Source organism: Podarcis raffonei, chromosome 9 (genome assembly GCF_027172205.1).
Source record: "Podarcis raffonei isolate rPodRaf1 chromosome 9, rPodRaf1.pri, whole genome shotgun sequence".
Classification (NCBI taxonomy): domain Eukaryota; kingdom Metazoa; phylum Chordata; class Lepidosauria; order Squamata; family Lacertidae; genus Podarcis; species Podarcis raffonei.
The window spans coordinates 44,174,077-44,191,283 of NC_070610.1; the positions used below are offsets into that span (position 1 = coordinate 44,174,077).

At 40.4% G+C, this 17,207-nt stretch overlaps 1 protein-coding gene across 4 annotated transcripts in view; it reads right to left on the reverse strand.

Annotated features, from left to right (window-relative positions):
* Nucleotides 1-17,207, reverse strand: part of HHIP (hedgehog interacting protein) — a 70,573-nt gene that overhangs the window by 5,698 nt on the left and 47,668 nt on the right. For all 4 annotated transcript variants that reach the window (XM_053403270.1, XM_053403271.1, XM_053403273.1 and 1 more), the window contains exons 5-11: nt 15,083-15,234; nt 13,379-13,552; nt 12,641-12,784; nt 10,467-10,588; nt 9,272-9,395; nt 8,143-8,273; nt 6,556-6,637 (exon numbers count right to left, since the gene is read on the reverse strand). In XM_053403270.1, the coding sequence (XP_053259245.1) occupies nt 6,556-6,637; nt 8,143-8,273; nt 9,272-9,395; nt 10,467-10,588; nt 12,641-12,784; nt 13,379-13,552; nt 15,083-15,234 (929 nt within the window). The remainder of the gene's footprint in view (nt 1-6,555; nt 6,638-8,142; nt 8,274-9,271; nt 9,396-10,466; nt 10,589-12,640; nt 12,785-13,378; nt 13,553-15,082; nt 15,235-17,207) is intronic.

Sequence of the window (17,207 nt, forward strand, 5' to 3'; positions counted from 1 at the left end):
AGTTCTACTTCTCCTTACCATCTACAGGTGTGGCAGCGGGCGTGCTGGACCCTTGTCTTGCCTTGGTAATGGACTGGATGGGAGCCAACAAACTGAAGCTCAATCCAGAGAAGACCAGGGCACTGGTAGTAGGCAGTTCTCTAGACTGCATGGATGAGAGGCTGCATGCTCTTGATGGGATTACACCCCCTCTGAAGGAGTGGGTACATAGCTTGGGGGTAATTCCTGGATCCTTTGCTGTCACTTGAGGGTCAGTTTGTCTTAATGGTGTGGAGTGTCTTCCATCAGCTTCAGCTGGTGGCCCAGCTGTGCCCCTATCTGGACATGGATAGTCTAAGGCCTGTTGCCTATGCTCTAGTAACCTCTAGCTTAGATTACTGCAATGCATTATACATAAGGCTGCCTTTGAAGATGCTTTGGAAACTTCAGCTGGTGCAGAATTTTGGGGCCAGGTTGCTCACTAGGGTAAGATGGTTTGAGCATTTTACATTGATCCTGGCCCAACTGCTCTCCCAATGCAAACCCACCCAGACCCTGCAATCACCATCTGAGTGATCTCATTGTGTGCCACCCCCACAAGCAGTCTGGAGGGTGGCAACATGGGAACATGCCTTTTCTGCAGTGGCTCCCCATTTGTGGAATGCCCTCCCAGGGAGGCTCACCTGGTGCCTGCATTATATATCTTTAGGTACCAGGCGTAAGCATTTCTCTATAAGCAGGTCTTTGGTTGATAACAGTCTATACACCCTTTTAAATGTGTTTGTGGGAGAAGGGTTTATTTTTTCTTGTTCTTCTTACTTTTATTATGTATTTTGGGTTTTCATTTTGTATTTTTATGTTGTGAACCTCTCTGTGATCTTCAGATGAAGGGTGGTATACAAATGAACAACAACAACAGGTTTACACAAACATGCATTCAAGTGCACAAGCACCAGCAATGTCAAAGGCTATCTTTACAACAACAATTAGAGATTTGAGGGGACGTTATGAAATTAACCCCATTCCCCTGTCAGTGGCAGAAATCCCACCTAAAATTGTCTTTATCCAGGTGTGATGGAAGAGGAAGTGGGACCAAAGGAAAGAATCAAAAATTTTCTTCAGAGGACAGCAATGCAAACATTTTCTAATTAATTTCTCCTTAGGCCTAATCACCAACAGAGGCTTCATCACTCTTGATTTTAAAGAAAACCCTGGATATGTTTCCCCCCCCAGTCTGTATTTGGTTAATCAGCTGCATAAAAATAATGTTTAGCAGCTAATGCTTTTGTTTTGAATATAATGGATTTTAATTTAATGGTATGTTTGCTATTACTGTATTTTATTTTATTTAATTACAAACTGCCTTGTGAGAGCAGTGTACCCTAAAAGGCAGGTTAAAAATTCTTTAAATAAAACAAATAAGTAACTACTTCTCTAGCATAAACACAGCACCCCTTCAGGTATGATTTTTCAGTACATTTGCTTTCAGTGCTGGGAGGCATGCCAAGAGCTCATTACTTGATTTACTACAAGGGAATGATGTGGGGAGGAAGAAAAAGAGCCTTCCCTGCTTTCAGATTTTTAAACCCAGCAGCATATCAAATTTATTCTTATATGGTATACTTGTTCATGACCTCTAGTCTTTAAGAAATTCTGTCATATTTGAAAACTAGTCCCCAGCGGAGCCTGTATCAGTGTTAATAGCTGTGAGGTCAATGCAACTGCTAAACAGTTTGTATTACTGTCAGGGTGGTCATGAAAACAACACCTGCTGCATGAGGCCTTGGCAGCTGGGTCAACAGGCACTGTGGGAATTTATCAATTTAGGGGGCCACTTGCATAGCACTTTGACGGATGAATCGGGAAAGAAACTGGCTTACGGGGCTAAAGCTGCTCAATTATGTATTACATTCTTTACGGCAGCAGAGAAAGCAGCTCCGTGCATGCATCCGAAAACAGGCAAAATATAAACCGAAGAGGTATTTTTTTGCCTTATAAAATGAAGTACACAAAGAGGTCCTTAATAGCCAATGTTAGAAAGGAAGGGAGGGGGAATGGAAGTGCTCTGTGCATGGATTAAGATGTGACTTTAAAAATAATACCCCCCCCCCATAACTGATGTTACAAAGTTTAAAGTCTTTGGGTTTACAAAGTCAAAGAACGTTAATGTGCATGTTTCACCTACAAGGAAGGCAGCTCCATGTAGATAGGAAAATGAGCTAATTATGTTATTCTAAATATACATATGTATTTTGAAGCACTCGTTCTGGGCTTCTACAACTGCGAATGACTTTAAGGATTAGGTACATTTTGAATTCAAGGGACTCTCATGGTCCACTTGGGTGGATTCCCCGGTCAACTGCTGTTTGCTGACAGCTTTATATTACATAGTTCCACAGTATTATTTAAAGGCAATCGGGCATAAGAAGATAATTGTGGAGAAGAGGTTTTCATTCTTCATGTTTTACGGAATCATAGGGTTGTAAAAGGGTCTGAAATCATCCTGAGGAACCACTACCTTAAAGTAGGGTGTCCCCCCCCACAAAGTTATATAGAATGCAGTTTTATGCTCTTTATTCTTAATTCATATCTTCTAAGGTAAAGTGCTCCTCACAAATGAAACAGAACTGAATGATGTTATTTGTGCCAGAAGTGTTTGTACAGTGCATAGAAAAACTACTCCAAAAGTACAAGAAATGTGAGCTAAATGTCATTGGTGCTCATTTATACAGGACAGGGTAAATAAAGTATTCTGCAGCAGTTCTTATCTCATTCCTCAAACATGTTCATCAGATTTGGCTGAAAGATCATTATTTGTCTAAGGCTGTGGTGTCCAAACTTTTTTCAAAGAGGGCCAGATTTGATGAAGAGGAGGGCCATAAGGGCCAACCAAATTTGTTGACCTTTTTTTAGGATTGAAGTTGTTGAGGTTTCTTTCAGGATTTTAGCCCAGGAAATAAACTGCCACAAGGGCCAGATTAGGCCCCCGAAACGGACTTTGGACATGCCTGGTCTAAGGCTAGCAAGGTAAGACATAACTGAACCACCACCAGCACAGTTTCATGTTTCTTTCCATTGCCCCAAATTAGTTTGCTCATTTTCCATATACGTACACGCTTCTGGATCACAGATTTGTTTCTTTGTGGGTTTCTTTTGCTCATGACTATTACAGCTTCATGTGTACTAATGCAACATTCAAAAAATAAATCCCTCCAAAAGGGAGGGAGGGAGAGAAGCTAGGTATGTCTGCAAGGCATTTGTTGTGCTCTCCCTGCAAAGAAATTCGGAGAAGAAATGGAGCAAGAAGGTAAATAAGGAAATGTTGCTTTTAAAACTTTATAAAATGTGGGGAATGCCCTCACTGTGGATGAAGGTGAGAATGAATGTACAAACAGGAGCAAATTAAGCTTCAATTAAAAGAAGACAAAACAATGGAACAGGGTTATTGTTTCACGCCATCCCTATTTAAATACTGAAAAACCTGCCTGTGCCCTTGAGCAGGGCTAATATTAAGGGAGTTCAAAAGACCAACAATATGTTGAAAAGATGGCTGAGGGGGACTGTAGGAACATGTGGCCTGCACTCCTTCCCCACAATCTGTGCATTTGGTTGGTGTCAAAAGGGATTTTATACAAGGACTGTAGAGTTTCCTTACATAATGATCGAACGTGCAGATGTGTGTGGCCACAGTGTGTGTCAGCAATGGTAGTCAGACTGCTCTTTGCAGCTCTGCAACCCCCATCTGACTTCTTCCAAAGCATGTGGAGGGCACCTGAAACCCCCTTATTATGATGAAAGTTGTTCCTTGAAGTGTTGTTGCCTTCCTTCAGGCAGCTTGGCAATGAAGACTTTCCTCATCTCTATGAAGGCTGAGCACAGATATGACTAATGAAGTGTGGAAAACTTCTGCTGTACAAGAGAAGCCAATAGCAATTTATTTTACAATATCTCAATGCTGCTTTTCAGGCAAACCTTACAAAGTGGTTTACATTAAAAAAAAAAATAGATCAAGAATCATGAATGCGTCTCTAGAATGAAACAGTAGCAGCAAATTGGAGGGTGAGGAAACTTCTGGAAAGCCGTATTTGTCCTCCTTTCAAGGCAAGATGGTTCATGAGTAGCCCTGTAGTAGCAGTTGGGGGCAAGAGGGAGGAGTCACCTCTCCTGGAACACTAGGAGGTATGTGGTGGACAGCTCTCAAGGCTCCTCACCTTTCTCTTCTCCCCACAAGTGCAATGCAGTTGTAAAGGTGACAGAAGCAGTGTTCAGGGTTTGTTTTGTTGATTCTTTGAAGTGACGGATTGTGTATCATGCATATGAATTTCAGAAAATCATTTTATTGACTTTCATCACTGGCCACTCTATCAAATGTGAGGCAGTTCATGGAGTGGACAGTTCCAACTCAGTGGCTTCCAAAAGCACATTGGGCCACTGACAGCCTCATACCATGACCTATTATCACCTGAAAGGCTTGACTTTCACTTGACTTGTATTTTGATTGTACAGTGGTACCTTGGGTTAAGTACTTAATTCGTTCCGGAGGTCCATACTTAAACTGTTCTTAACCTGAAGCACCACTTCAGCTAATGGGGCCTTCTGCTGCTGCCACGCCGCCGGAGCCCGATTTCTGTTCTCATCCTGAAACAAAGTTCTTAACCTGAAGCAATATTTCTGGGTTAGCGGAGTCTGTAACCTGAAGCGTATGTAACCCGAGGTACCACTGTATTGTATTGTTAATTCCCCTGGGTCTGAGAGCTTTACTTATTGTGAAAATGCCATCTTACCCACTTGAAGCTCAGTTAAGCAAAATTTCTTCAGTTTTTCTGTGCATCTGATAAGATCCAGTTTTTAAGATAAATGTCAGTTCTTATTGACTAGACATCTAGCAGGTCTGTTCTATTTATTCTTGGAAGAAATGCTTGGTGTATTTAAAGGGTATTAGGAAATGTTTTAATCCAGTAATCCTCTTCCACATGTACTTGGTATGTTGCGTGTACAGAAGAGCAGTTTTACATGTTCTATCCCTGTGGGATCCTGCTGCTTGCATCAAACAAGAGCAGAGCTACTGCTCTGCCTTCCACTTACAGAAACTGGTGTGGAATCCTACTGCAGAGAAGTAACAAGGGAATTCTGTGCAGACTGGCAGGGAAAGCCCACTGGTATAGTTCCATCTGTACTAAGCACTGCACATACATGAGAGAACAGTACTATGGCGATGCTGTGCAAAGAGCCACATGGCCTTAGTTGTACAGAGCTCTTTTCTATGTGTGCTTTAGATCTAGCCATTTCATTCAAAAGCTGTACTGAATGTGAAATAATGATTTCAATGCAATTTTGCCCACATGCCAAAACACCCGTGAAAGAAATCTTGTGAAATCCTTTAGTGCTGCTATCTTAACAAAATATTTCCTGGCTTTCCATTTTTAAAATCAGTTTCATTTCGAATGTATGCCAGAGTACATAGTGTCATTAGCACAGTCTATTTTCCCCTCTTGTCTTATTCTAGCCAGATGCATTACCCTCTGCCACACATTAAATAGCTAACCAGGAACTCTGCATTGGGAGGTCTGGCCTTTCAGGTATGTCATTTTGAGACCACCCTAATCGCCGAGGCAACAGGAGCACAAAGCCAAGGTCAAACAAAGCAACCCCCTTGTAATTAGATACTAATAGTGGATTAAAGGTGTAAAATTCGCCTAAATCCACACACCAACAGACTAAACAATCCAAATGAAGCCAGCAAGATTTGTTTTGCAAAAGTACTTTTCCACCTAGAATTCATAAATAAAAAAAATATAGTATGCTTGATTGACTGCAGTAACATCTGCTTCTTAATTAATAACATTTCAGTGGCAGATACATGACAAAGTAATGGAACTTTCCTTTATGTTATTAATTTACTGTTAGGTTGTTCAAAATTCTGAATCACTTATACACCCTCTGTCAAAGCAGAGCCCTCTTATTTCAGCTTCCCTGCCACTTTGCCATTTCCTGCACATCTCAATAGTCTACACATCCAAGTATTGATGGACTACCTTGCCTCTACAGTACCTTCTCCATTTCCAATAAAAAAGCTGTTGTTTTAATATTTTACTCATGATTTTGAAAGCTTATTCATTTGAATGACAAAGAGTGGGTTTTCATAGGGAAGGCTCCGGAGACAGAAAAAAGGGTGGGTGGGTGCTTGGACTATGCCTGGAAATAACAGAGGAAAGGTAAGTGTGGATAAGCCCTTTTTCTCTCTGCTTAGCCGTGTGACTCTTGGCAGTGCTGTTTCTCTAAAAAAAAGAGGTACCAGAACTCACCACGAATACCTCCCTTGTATAATGGCAATGGTGCCCACCTGAGTGGTGCCAGAACTGAGTTCTGGTGAGTTCCAGTGGGAAAAAAAGCCTCCTTATGGCAGGTGAGCCGCTGCTGCTTACTGGGAGGAAGAGGGGAGGGTAGCATGGTGCAAATGCACAGGAAGGAGTGCTGGATTGGTTCCACCTATGTGCTTGCACAATGTCAACCTCGCCACTGCCTCTCCTCTAGGTAAACGGCACCAACTCACTCACTCACTAAAGCATCTCTTACCTTTTGGGGTCAACAATTTTGTAGAGCTTCCCATTGTGAGAGTGTGTCATGCTTTTACTGCTTGCTAAGATGTAGACCTCACCTGTTAAGAAAACGCATACCATAAATGATTAGTGGTATCCACTAAAAAACTGAAAAGTTGATGTACAATTTGTGGCTCTTTCTTGTTGTGTGGCAAGGATATTACAATATTTAATTTAATTCTGCTTTACATTAGTATTTCCGGTTTCTTTTTGTTTTTTTTAAAAGCAAACAGAACTGAGAAAGAACAACTTGGCTGATAAAGCCCCAAAGATCCACAGCAGGGCATGGAAACTGAACCCAGGATCCCCTGGTCAAAGTCTAAAGATCCGAAGATACATTCTGTGCTTGAGTCTCAGTATCTGACCTCAGTCTCAGTCCTTGTTGTGCATTTATGTGAATATATTTCTCCTAAAGCCCCTGGCACAAAAGAGGCATATAAACTTTGCTGGCAATTTCTCTTTCTCTTTCTGTCACAGTGTGAAAAAGGATTAAGGGAGCAATCCTAACTAACCTCCTACAGTCTGCTGCGGCTTTATGGGATGGTAGGGCCAAAGTTATATCCAAAGCTTTGTGGCCAGGACAGAGGGTAGTGGGCAGGCAGATGGCTGTGCCAGCCTAGATCTGATTCAGCCTCACCATAAGAAAACTGGGGTCTTTCTGCTGGCTTCTGCTGCCAGGGTCCCTACTGGGAGCACTTCTGCCTGTCCACATATTTGCAGGTGGAAGAGGGAGTTTCACTCCAGTAGTCAGTGGGAGGGTGAAAGCATCAATGTGGTTTCAATTGCTCTTGTAGCATGAGCAGGGCAATTTGGGAAAACAATTCGTAGAGTTTTGTTATTTTAGAAAAATGAAGAATCAATCATTCTGCAGATATGATGCAACTGATATACTCAGTACACTGCACATTACGGAGATAGCTTGTCCATGTTCTGGAAACCTCCTGTTTAGATATATTCTGGAGCTGTTATTGAGAGTATAGCTTGTCTGTGCTTATGTAGCTCCTTTGGCTTTTGTTCTAGTACTATTCCAAGTGCCAGTGCTTACTTTTAAGGCTCTGCACAGATCAGGATGTGGATATCAGAAGGAAAGTCCACTTCCATCTTTGGAGCCCCTTCTTAAGCACCCACACTACCTGAAGTTTTTATTTATTTAAATGCATGTATAAATTGCTTAATATATAAAAAATCTCTAATTGAGGCAAGAAGTGACAGGGCCTTTTTGGTATTGGCCCGTTTATAGTATTCTCTCTCTAGGAAGGCTCTCCTGGTGCCTACACTAAGTTATTTTGGGTCCCAGGGGAAGATTTTTTAAATTTCCCCAGGCTTTTAATATCTGATGAGCTTTTAATATTTGAGTATCTTATTGCTACTTTTAAATCCTAGTGTTTTATTGTTTGCTTTCATTTTATTACATTTTAAAATATTATCTTGTTTCTTTTTTCTTGTGAACCACCCTGATAATAATGTATTGAATTGCAATATAGAACTTTTATAAATGCACACATAGATAGCCAATTTTTCCTTTAAATATAATAATATCCTAAATAAGCTGTTTTTGTCTTACCTACTTCATCTTCACCAAATCCCAAGATATGTCCTGAAAAGAAACCTCTACATGAACCACTGTTGCCCAGACACAGTGGTTTCTCTTGCCACTGTTTGGTCACGGGGCTCTGCTGCAGTGTTAAAAAATTTCTGTAAACACAAATAAAAAAAAGGGACAAAATGTTACACAGTGTGCTTTGCACCAATAAAATCTAGAACTATAATGAACATATGTAAGATGGAGTCCTTTAAAATCTGAGCCATAAAGCCTACAATCCAGATTATACTTTGTGCCTCTGAACACTGATAAATTCTCATGAAATATGAAACGGATTGACATAGCACAATGTTTTGATGAATCCAGACCTATTATGCTTTGGTCACTGAAAGCTACTTGAGGTGCTCTAAAAGGCTTTCCATATGATTGGTGGCAGCGGCGGAGCAAGCTGATCGGGTGCCTGAGGTGGTGCGTGTGATCTGCGCCCAGGGGCTGGGCCAGTTTTTGGTGGGGCTTTTGATTCCGCCCTCTCTTGGGAACAACAACGGATCTACCACTCGCCGAAAGATGTGGAGCCCTCAAATATCCCACAGAACCTACACACAGTGTATTTCACTCCTGGTACCATGTGCTTTCTTCAACACGAAGTCCCAGATTCAATGTAGTAATTTCAACCAGATATTTTCTAACAAGCAAACACCCATACATGTGGAACATCCATTAACTGAACATAACCTTCCCTAACTGAACAAACTAACCGACAGGCTTGCTCTTAAGAAGCTGTTCATCTTAAACATACAGTAGCATATATCAGCATGGGATGTGTGCACAAAGGGGACTGCAGACTAGGAGAGAGGAGAAGGCATGGAAATGGGGGTGATCTATGCGCAAGGGACAGTTGAGATAAAGTAAGGGGGCAGGGAGAAAAAGGGGTGGTTGCAAAAAAGGCGGGAGGAGGAGGAATGGGAATGTAGGTGAAGATGAAAGCAGGGGCACAAAACAGTCTACAGCATCAGAGGAAATGGCGACTTCATAAATGGGTGAAAAGGGTGCTTAGTAGTTGCCATGTGTGGGAGGAAGAAGATGCAGGTGCTTACTACGAGGGGGGCAACATCTGTACTGCTTTTGTGTGAGTTTTAAAGAAACTTACCCATTGCGGTCTGCAAAAATATAACTTCCATAAAGTCTTTCAGACTGGCAGCCTCTGTATACAAATCCACCAACCAATGGCCCACTACTGAATGGCTTGAATTCCAAAAGTGAAGGCTCGCTTTCTAAAAAGGAACTACCACAGTGTTAGATTAAATGCAATTTCGTTTGTTAAAGATATGTTTTAATTTAAAGAGGAGAGTAAAAAATCAGGATATTTGTATTTCAACAACCCCAGTGCTGCAAACCAGAAAATGCAAGGTAGAATTTAGGCTAAAATAACATTACAGTTTCTTTAGTCAGCAACATTTGTCTAGCATTAGATCTTATGCAGCACAACCCTATGCATGCTTTAATTGAATTTTCACAGTCTACTTTTTGCATTTCATTACCATTTGACTGCATCTTGCACGACTGTTTTCTCTTTCCACTTCACGCCTCAGATGAAGTGGATTCTAGTCTACAAAATCTTACATTTTCATTACTCGTTAAGATGCCACAAGATTCTTCCTTCTTTTCCCAAAATATATAATTTTAAATGATTGGCACAGACATGATTTTTGTTTGCTAGACTCTAGCAAGCTGGAGACTACTGCACTTACTTTTTCCTTAATTTTTGGAAAATGAATTTGCATGTTAAGCTTTTAGGGTAAGTAAGACAATATTATGCAATCTGATAAATTATTCTTTTAAGCAAGGGACCACAGTACTTTACTCTAATTGCATTCTTCCCTGGGTGGTCATAATTTTGCATCACAAAATTGCTTTGTTTCATCTTCATTAGAATCACCCAGAATTCCACTGGAACTGTGGCTTAATAAATCCCTTTTCAAACCACATCACTCTTTAGTATGGCATTTATAAAATGTACCCACAAATATGTACAATAGCTAAAGCTGAAATCTGGAAGAGGGCTAGTCATGCTCTCAAGTTCCACTGATTTCAACGGGTCCTAAGTGCTCATAACTCTGTTCTGGGCTGTAGATAATGCTGCAACATTTTAAAATCATGTATCTGTAACTATGAGACCAGAAATACTTTAATTTGAAAGGAGTGTAATGGTAAAAATATTTTTTTAATCTTCCTTTTGCTCCCTTTCACATATAACATATTAGATATGCCTGTAGGGCTGTACTCACTATCCTACACATTCTTGGAAGGCTATCTAAATATACTGTACTTATTATAGGACTTACCATAATCTTTCCCCTTTATTATCTGAAGGATTCTTGCTGAGGACCTGTTCTTCCCATTGGAGTCTGAACAAAGTATTGTTAAATTAATATTTACATCAGTTGGGTGACGATCCACGGCACACCTGTTCAACAGCATGTTAAAAGAGAGATGAAACAGCAAACCTTCTGTCATTTACCACTTTGCTTCTATACCAGAATACAAAACAATGCATTCCATACTGAAATGCTGATCCTCAAGTGAATGTAAATGACCATTCTTATAAGGTTTGTTTACTATGCAAGTTGGAAACCTTAGCCTGGGAGCTGAATACGGCCCTCTGACCCTCTGGGCCTCTCTGTATGGTCCTCCAGACAATCCTTTAGCCACCCCACCCCAGACCACAACTCGTTCTGGCTTTGCCTCTAGCACTCCATAAATGCTTTTGCATGGCTGGAATGTGTCTTTGAACTGTCATAATGTCTCTTGCTGGAAAGATGGAGTGGTGTGTGGGTGTAGTTGCAGAAGCCTTTTACTTTGTGGCTGGGCTATAACCTACTGTTGTCATGTTGTTGGATTTGCTATTGATGATGCATGCAGTAGCCACTGTTGTAGAACATGAATGAGTTAATTGCTGACGCAGACGGGGAAATTGCTGCCGCATTACAATGTACTACTTATTTATAATTTTATATAAATTATTCAGCTGGTTTGAGTTACTGAGTGGAAATCTATAACACTTTATACTGGGATTGTGGTGAAACTAAGGGGTAAACATGCATTTGGAACCTGGGGTATGTGTTAGTGTTGAGTGGAGAAGGGATTTGGAGTGGAGAAACTGGAAAAGGAAACACAGGCTCTCCTTCTGCAGCTTCTCTCGCCATCGGATTCACCCCTCCTGAATAGGTTTCTCTTTTAAATCAGACCTCTGTTACATGTATACTGTAATATGTAGCTAACCACTAAGTTTCACTAAAGTCTGAGTATCAAGCATTTGCAATTCATAAGTTACATTTAGGCAGTGATGGCCACCAACCCAGATGGCTTTATAAGAGAATTAGACAGATCCACAGAGAGGGCTACTGATGACAACTAGTCATGACGGCCATGCTATGCCTTCAAGGTTGGAGGCAGTAAAAATTCTGAATACCAGTTGCTCGGAACTGTAGGAAGAGAGAGTGCTCTTGTACACAGATCCTGCTTGCAAGTTTCCCACAGGCATCTTGGTTGGCCATTGTGAGAGCAGGATGCTGGACTAGTTAAGCCATTGGTTGGATCCCGCAGGCTCTTCTTGTGTTCTTTAAGGACTACCCGAATATTTTATACTAAATTAGAAAAACAAGCCCTTTGACAGAAACAAAAACCCATTTTGAAAATTCCTGGACCAGAGTGCTTGTTTCTGATATGTGCAAAAACCAAAAGAAATTCATACAACTTGATGCTCGGCATCTGCCTGTCTTGGGAAACAATGGAAGAGTGTGCCTTTGGGGGTGAAATCAAACCATTGGAGAGTTACAGCACCTGATGGCTGTAGAGATCAATAAGGAAGAGAATGTTTTGTTGCAGCTGGGGCAGATGAAGGCATCCAGTTGTGCTGCTGCAGACACACCATGGTTTTTCTTCTTTCTGTGCTCTTCCCAGTGGTCATTCCTGCTCTGGCCACTGCTGTGGATACACAACCTCACTGGTTGTCTCCAGGCACTGCAGTCGTTTGCAAGGGATTTTCACACAGCAGGGTTGATGCTGCCAGCCTTCATGTCTCGTTTGTAGACATCTTTCTAGTGAAGAGTTGGTCTTCTAACAGGCCTGGTGCCTGAAGCCAGCTCTCCATAGAGCATGTTCTTGTTGTGCTTAGGTGTATGGCTGGCAAAGTGATTTAAACTCTAATCTCCCTATGGCAACACCAATTCACCACAGGGGATTTGTTTAGTAGACTGGAATGTAATGTACATACTAATACAGTATTTCCGAACGAACACATGGATCTTCTTTCACAGTTGTAAGACCTTGTTCCAAATATACATCCCCATGAAGTAAACACACACACACCCTTTCGGTTAAATTATTTTCTTGTCTTTTTACTCCTTTTCCCTATGGGCATAGATGAAGGATTGTCTCTGAATATTCAATTTTTAAAAGTGTGTTTATCTCCTTGTTAGTTTATGGTCATGTTGAAAAAGAAATATAACCTACTTACCTGCCTGGATTGTGGAGTCCATGGGCAAAAATTTCAGGAGGCTGATTGGTGCTGTTAAAGTGTGGGTTGCTCCGTGGTATGGAATAAGGCACATGGCAGAAATCAGTGTCTACATCCAGGCGTAACACAGAACCTGTAAAATCACTGAGAAAGTTGGAGGATAACACAATTGTTTTTTAAAAGGATTTTTACTGGGCAGCATTCATTTAAATAGTAGTGAAATAAACAGGAAATTACCCAACGAAAGGGTAATCTCTGAGGGTTTAATGCAGCATACTGACTCTGTGAGATAACATAGCTCTAAATTGCCTCCACTTGTTAAGTCTCAGTTTGGCCTCTTTAAGAGACAGAAATGACATGTTGCATGCACCTATGATTTTCACTGGACACATTTGCTCAAATGAGTTCCTCCATTTTGGAGGACTGCTACTTTTTTTTAGCTATATTGAGTGGGGAGCAGTATAAACAGAGCAGTATGGATAAAATACATTTTCCTCCACTAAGCATTAATACTTCTATGGTGGTCTGCATCTTGCTATTCTAATTCTTTCACTGAAGTGATCAGCACATGAATTGTATAAATATAGTGAGTGAGGGGGATTGGCACATGTTTTCAATGATGAAGATTATATTACTGATCTGTATTGGACATCTAAATGGTAGAATTATTTTAGCGGGTATGGTGCTGAAAAAGAAACAATAAATAAGAAAGATTTTAACCACTGGTAATTATTATACCTCAAACCATCCATCTCCTCCATATCATCTATAGTGATCATCCCATCACCAAGGAATGTGTATAAAAATCCATCAGGGCCAAACAGCAGCTGTCCTCCAAGGTGTTTTCTGTGTAGCTCTGCAACTTCTAGAAAACCTCTTGCTGTTCTCGTATCAACCTGATGTGGATTTTTCCTGTAGCACAGAAGAAGGATTGCGGAATTAATCTCCATTAAAATTATGTTTAAAATGTTTCTTCTCTGCCCCAGAATCATCCTTGCATTAGTTCAGAACGGCAGGGACATATGGTTTTTGATATAAAGCTTTGTCCTAGGTCCTTTTAAACATGGGTGAGGCATGATAGCTTCCACTCAACTGGCCTGGGGGCCAATGATTCCTTAGTGGACTGTGACTGGCCATCAAACACTGTGCGGGGGGTTTTTTGGTACTGTTTTGTTGCTTTGCTTGCCATGTGGCAAAGGTTTTGCATCCTGAATGTATCTCAGGTTTTTGTTGCTGATATTAAGAGATAACCAGTGTGGTATAATAGAGAAGGGTTAGGGAACCTGTGGCACCCCAGATGTTGGATGTTATTGCTGAACGCTAGCAACGCTGCCGGTGCCTGATGTGAGTTGGAGTCCAACATATGAACAGCCACAGGTTCCTCCTCCCTGAGTTAGTCTTAGACTATGGCTGGGGTGACTCAGTCATAAGATGACCATGGACCAGTCACTATTCTCTTAATAGGGTTGCTGTGAGAATAAATTTGGGGAAAATGTGTATGCTACCCCAAGGTCTTGGAAAAAGGGTGGGACATACGGAAATAAATAAACAAATGTTATTCAGCACAGTTGTAGGTGGTGAGGACATAAATTGATAGTGGATTTTAAGGGATCGTTAGAGAGAGGCACAGCTGAACCACTCTCCAAAGGGATCTCATTAAAGAGCATTCTGAGGCATACCAGTAACTAGTCAGTCACATGTAGTATGGCTGCCAACTCAGTTTGAGGCTAACATTCCTCATTCCTTCATGTCCAGGAAAAAAGGAAGTGGGTATGGTCAGTTTAAGCCATATTAAGACTTGAGAAACCACCATCAAGATGAATTTTGTTGCTCAAATGCCACTAATAAGCTAGATCAGAAGAGTAGTAGGTTAGCATAGCATTGTCCTGCATGGAGTCAGACTTTGTTGCAGATTCCTCAGTCAATAGTCAACCTTCTTAATTCCAAAAATAGTGATGTGTCAGATCTTTCCAAAAGACTAAAATTTTGTATCAAAGACAAAAAATGTGCATTACTAACTGTATTTTTTTTGAAATTATTTGGGATATACATTTGAATAAAGATTGGTTCGATTGTTTATATTTCTATGCCGCTTTTCATTCAGGTAAATCCCAAGGTGGCTTACAAACAATTAATAACAATAACATGATAGAATATAATACAGCATTAATCATTATATAATAAAGAGGATTTATTGAAGAGAGCAAGGCACTGCACTTTGCTGCTTTCCTGAGCAGCGTTTGATTGAAATCTGTCACGGAGGTTTACTGACAGTATCCAGATGGATCCTATGTAAATGAGGGTCAACCTGTTTAAAAGCAAGGCATGCAAAAGCAGAAAAACTGGGCTTGGGGACTGACAGATTCCCAGCATATGACACAACTAAGCTGAAGTACAGTGTATATGGGAACTTGCTGCTGAAGCTGTTTACAAAATTCGTACCTGGACACGGTGTATTCTACAACCCTAAGAATATGGTCATGTGGCCCAATGGCCCATCGTTCTTGGTTGGTGGTATAGGACACATACAGCTTTCCATTTTTTTTGTAATTGGGATGGAATGCAAGGCTTAAGAGCCCTCTTTCATCTCCACCCTGCAGTCAAATGGGGAAAAAAGCAAAACAAAGAATTGTGAAGTTAATTATGTTCTTTATTGTGTTTAAGAGGGACCCCCCCCTTTAAAAAAGTTTCTTTCTTTCTTGTGAGTAATCTTTGCTGCCTCCTTTCTTCTTTTCTTTCTTCCTTTTCTAACTATGGCACAAAAAAGGATTATAAAACATTTCATCCGGTTTGGGGAATGAGGAGGGGCGGCAGTGGTTGTTGCTCCTTGAGAGTCGGAAGAGAACAATTGTTTTGTGTAGCTATTGGTATACAAGCCTCCTCACTCCTTTTCTATGGAGAGATCTTTGGGAAGCCATGAAGACAAGTTTAAGTGCTGCAGAGAATTCTTTCCTGGATTACTAGGTTGCTTGTTATAAGCAGAAGGCAAATTAGGAAAAAGGTCTATAATCAGCAGTCACTTCAAATCCAAGTATCCAAGCCCTGAAACACAGTGCCAACTCCCACTGTCTTGGCAATATGTTTAGAAAACAGTTAAATTGCTTGTGTAATATGTAAACCTTTGTTTTACCCTGGAGGCAACTACATCACTTGTCACAACGATGGTGGTCTGTTCATCATTGCTAGCATACTGTAGGTAATAAGCAGCCTCCATTCTCACTGCATGAAAGCATCATTCTGTACGGGGGTCCATAGTGCAAAGGATTTTATTATTTCAAAAAAAACAAAAATAGAAAATGCCCAAACATCTTTCTTTCATTATTTATGTATGCCACACAGATTAGTACCGTTATATGTTTAGCATCAGTTTCATGTACTGTGACAATACAAATGCCAGCAACAAAATGCAGCAAAACACACACGCACACACACACACACACACAAAACCCAACCCCAAAAAGGGAGGGGTGGGAGGGAAAGGGAGGGGGATCTTTCAGAGCTCTGAAGTGCAGAATGCAAAAGAGCACCCTCCAAGCATACTAGCATAAATGTATTTTTGTACAGAAAATATCTAATTAATAAGTATTGATACAAACAGAGATTCAAAAATACACAGAATGGGGTATGATCAGAAAAGAATTTCCTGAACACAATGAATATTTCACACATAAGTTAAATACGCTATTGTTTATGAGGTGCTTCTTAGGCCGTCTCACTCTAGTTATTCCTGCAGCATGATATATTTAAGCCTGCAATCCTATTCTCTCTTACCAAGGAGTAAGTTCCATTGAAGTCAATGGGGTTTACCTCTGAGTAGGCATGTATAGGCGTGCACCATAATGATTGTTATCAGTGAGGTTATTCTTTCCTTTAGCGATCTTGATATATTGTCATTCATTTTCTTCTTCTTCTTTGCTACTTGTACTTAAAGAATAATTTTGAAATGGAGTTCCTTAATATGACAAATCATCCATGATAAAATATGATACAATTTACTTTTGTATGTGGAGATTGTGCTTGTATACCAGTACATTTATAATAGGACATGAAGACTTTGTATATGAATATTTTTACACTATTCTGTTTCAGGATGCTTTTTCTTGTTTGTACAACGGGCCAGAATGCAAGCTTTCATTCTGACAAACAAAACTGTACAATCTGCATAACTTGAAATGCATTTTTATGCCCTTTAAAATAAATATGGGTTAACTTATAGATTGCAGGTTGTGAAATTCTATAATGATTTCAAGAAGAAAAGCTACAGCATGAAAACATTATTTTCATTAATGGCACAATTACATCAGTTCTTTACTCTTGAATTGGAGCTAGACTCTTGCCTCAACTAGACCCATTTAAATCAATGGGCTGAAACATGCCTTATCCTTTGTCAGATTGTGACCTCTAAGGTGAAATTCTGTTATTATTGCTGACTTAGCAATATCAATACATTTCAGAGTTTCTGCAACTTTGGGTTGGATCCAGACTTGGCTATGCATAGACTATCCCCACTGAAATCAATGGGGCTAAAGTTTATAAAGACATAACTTAAATCCTACTGATATCAGTG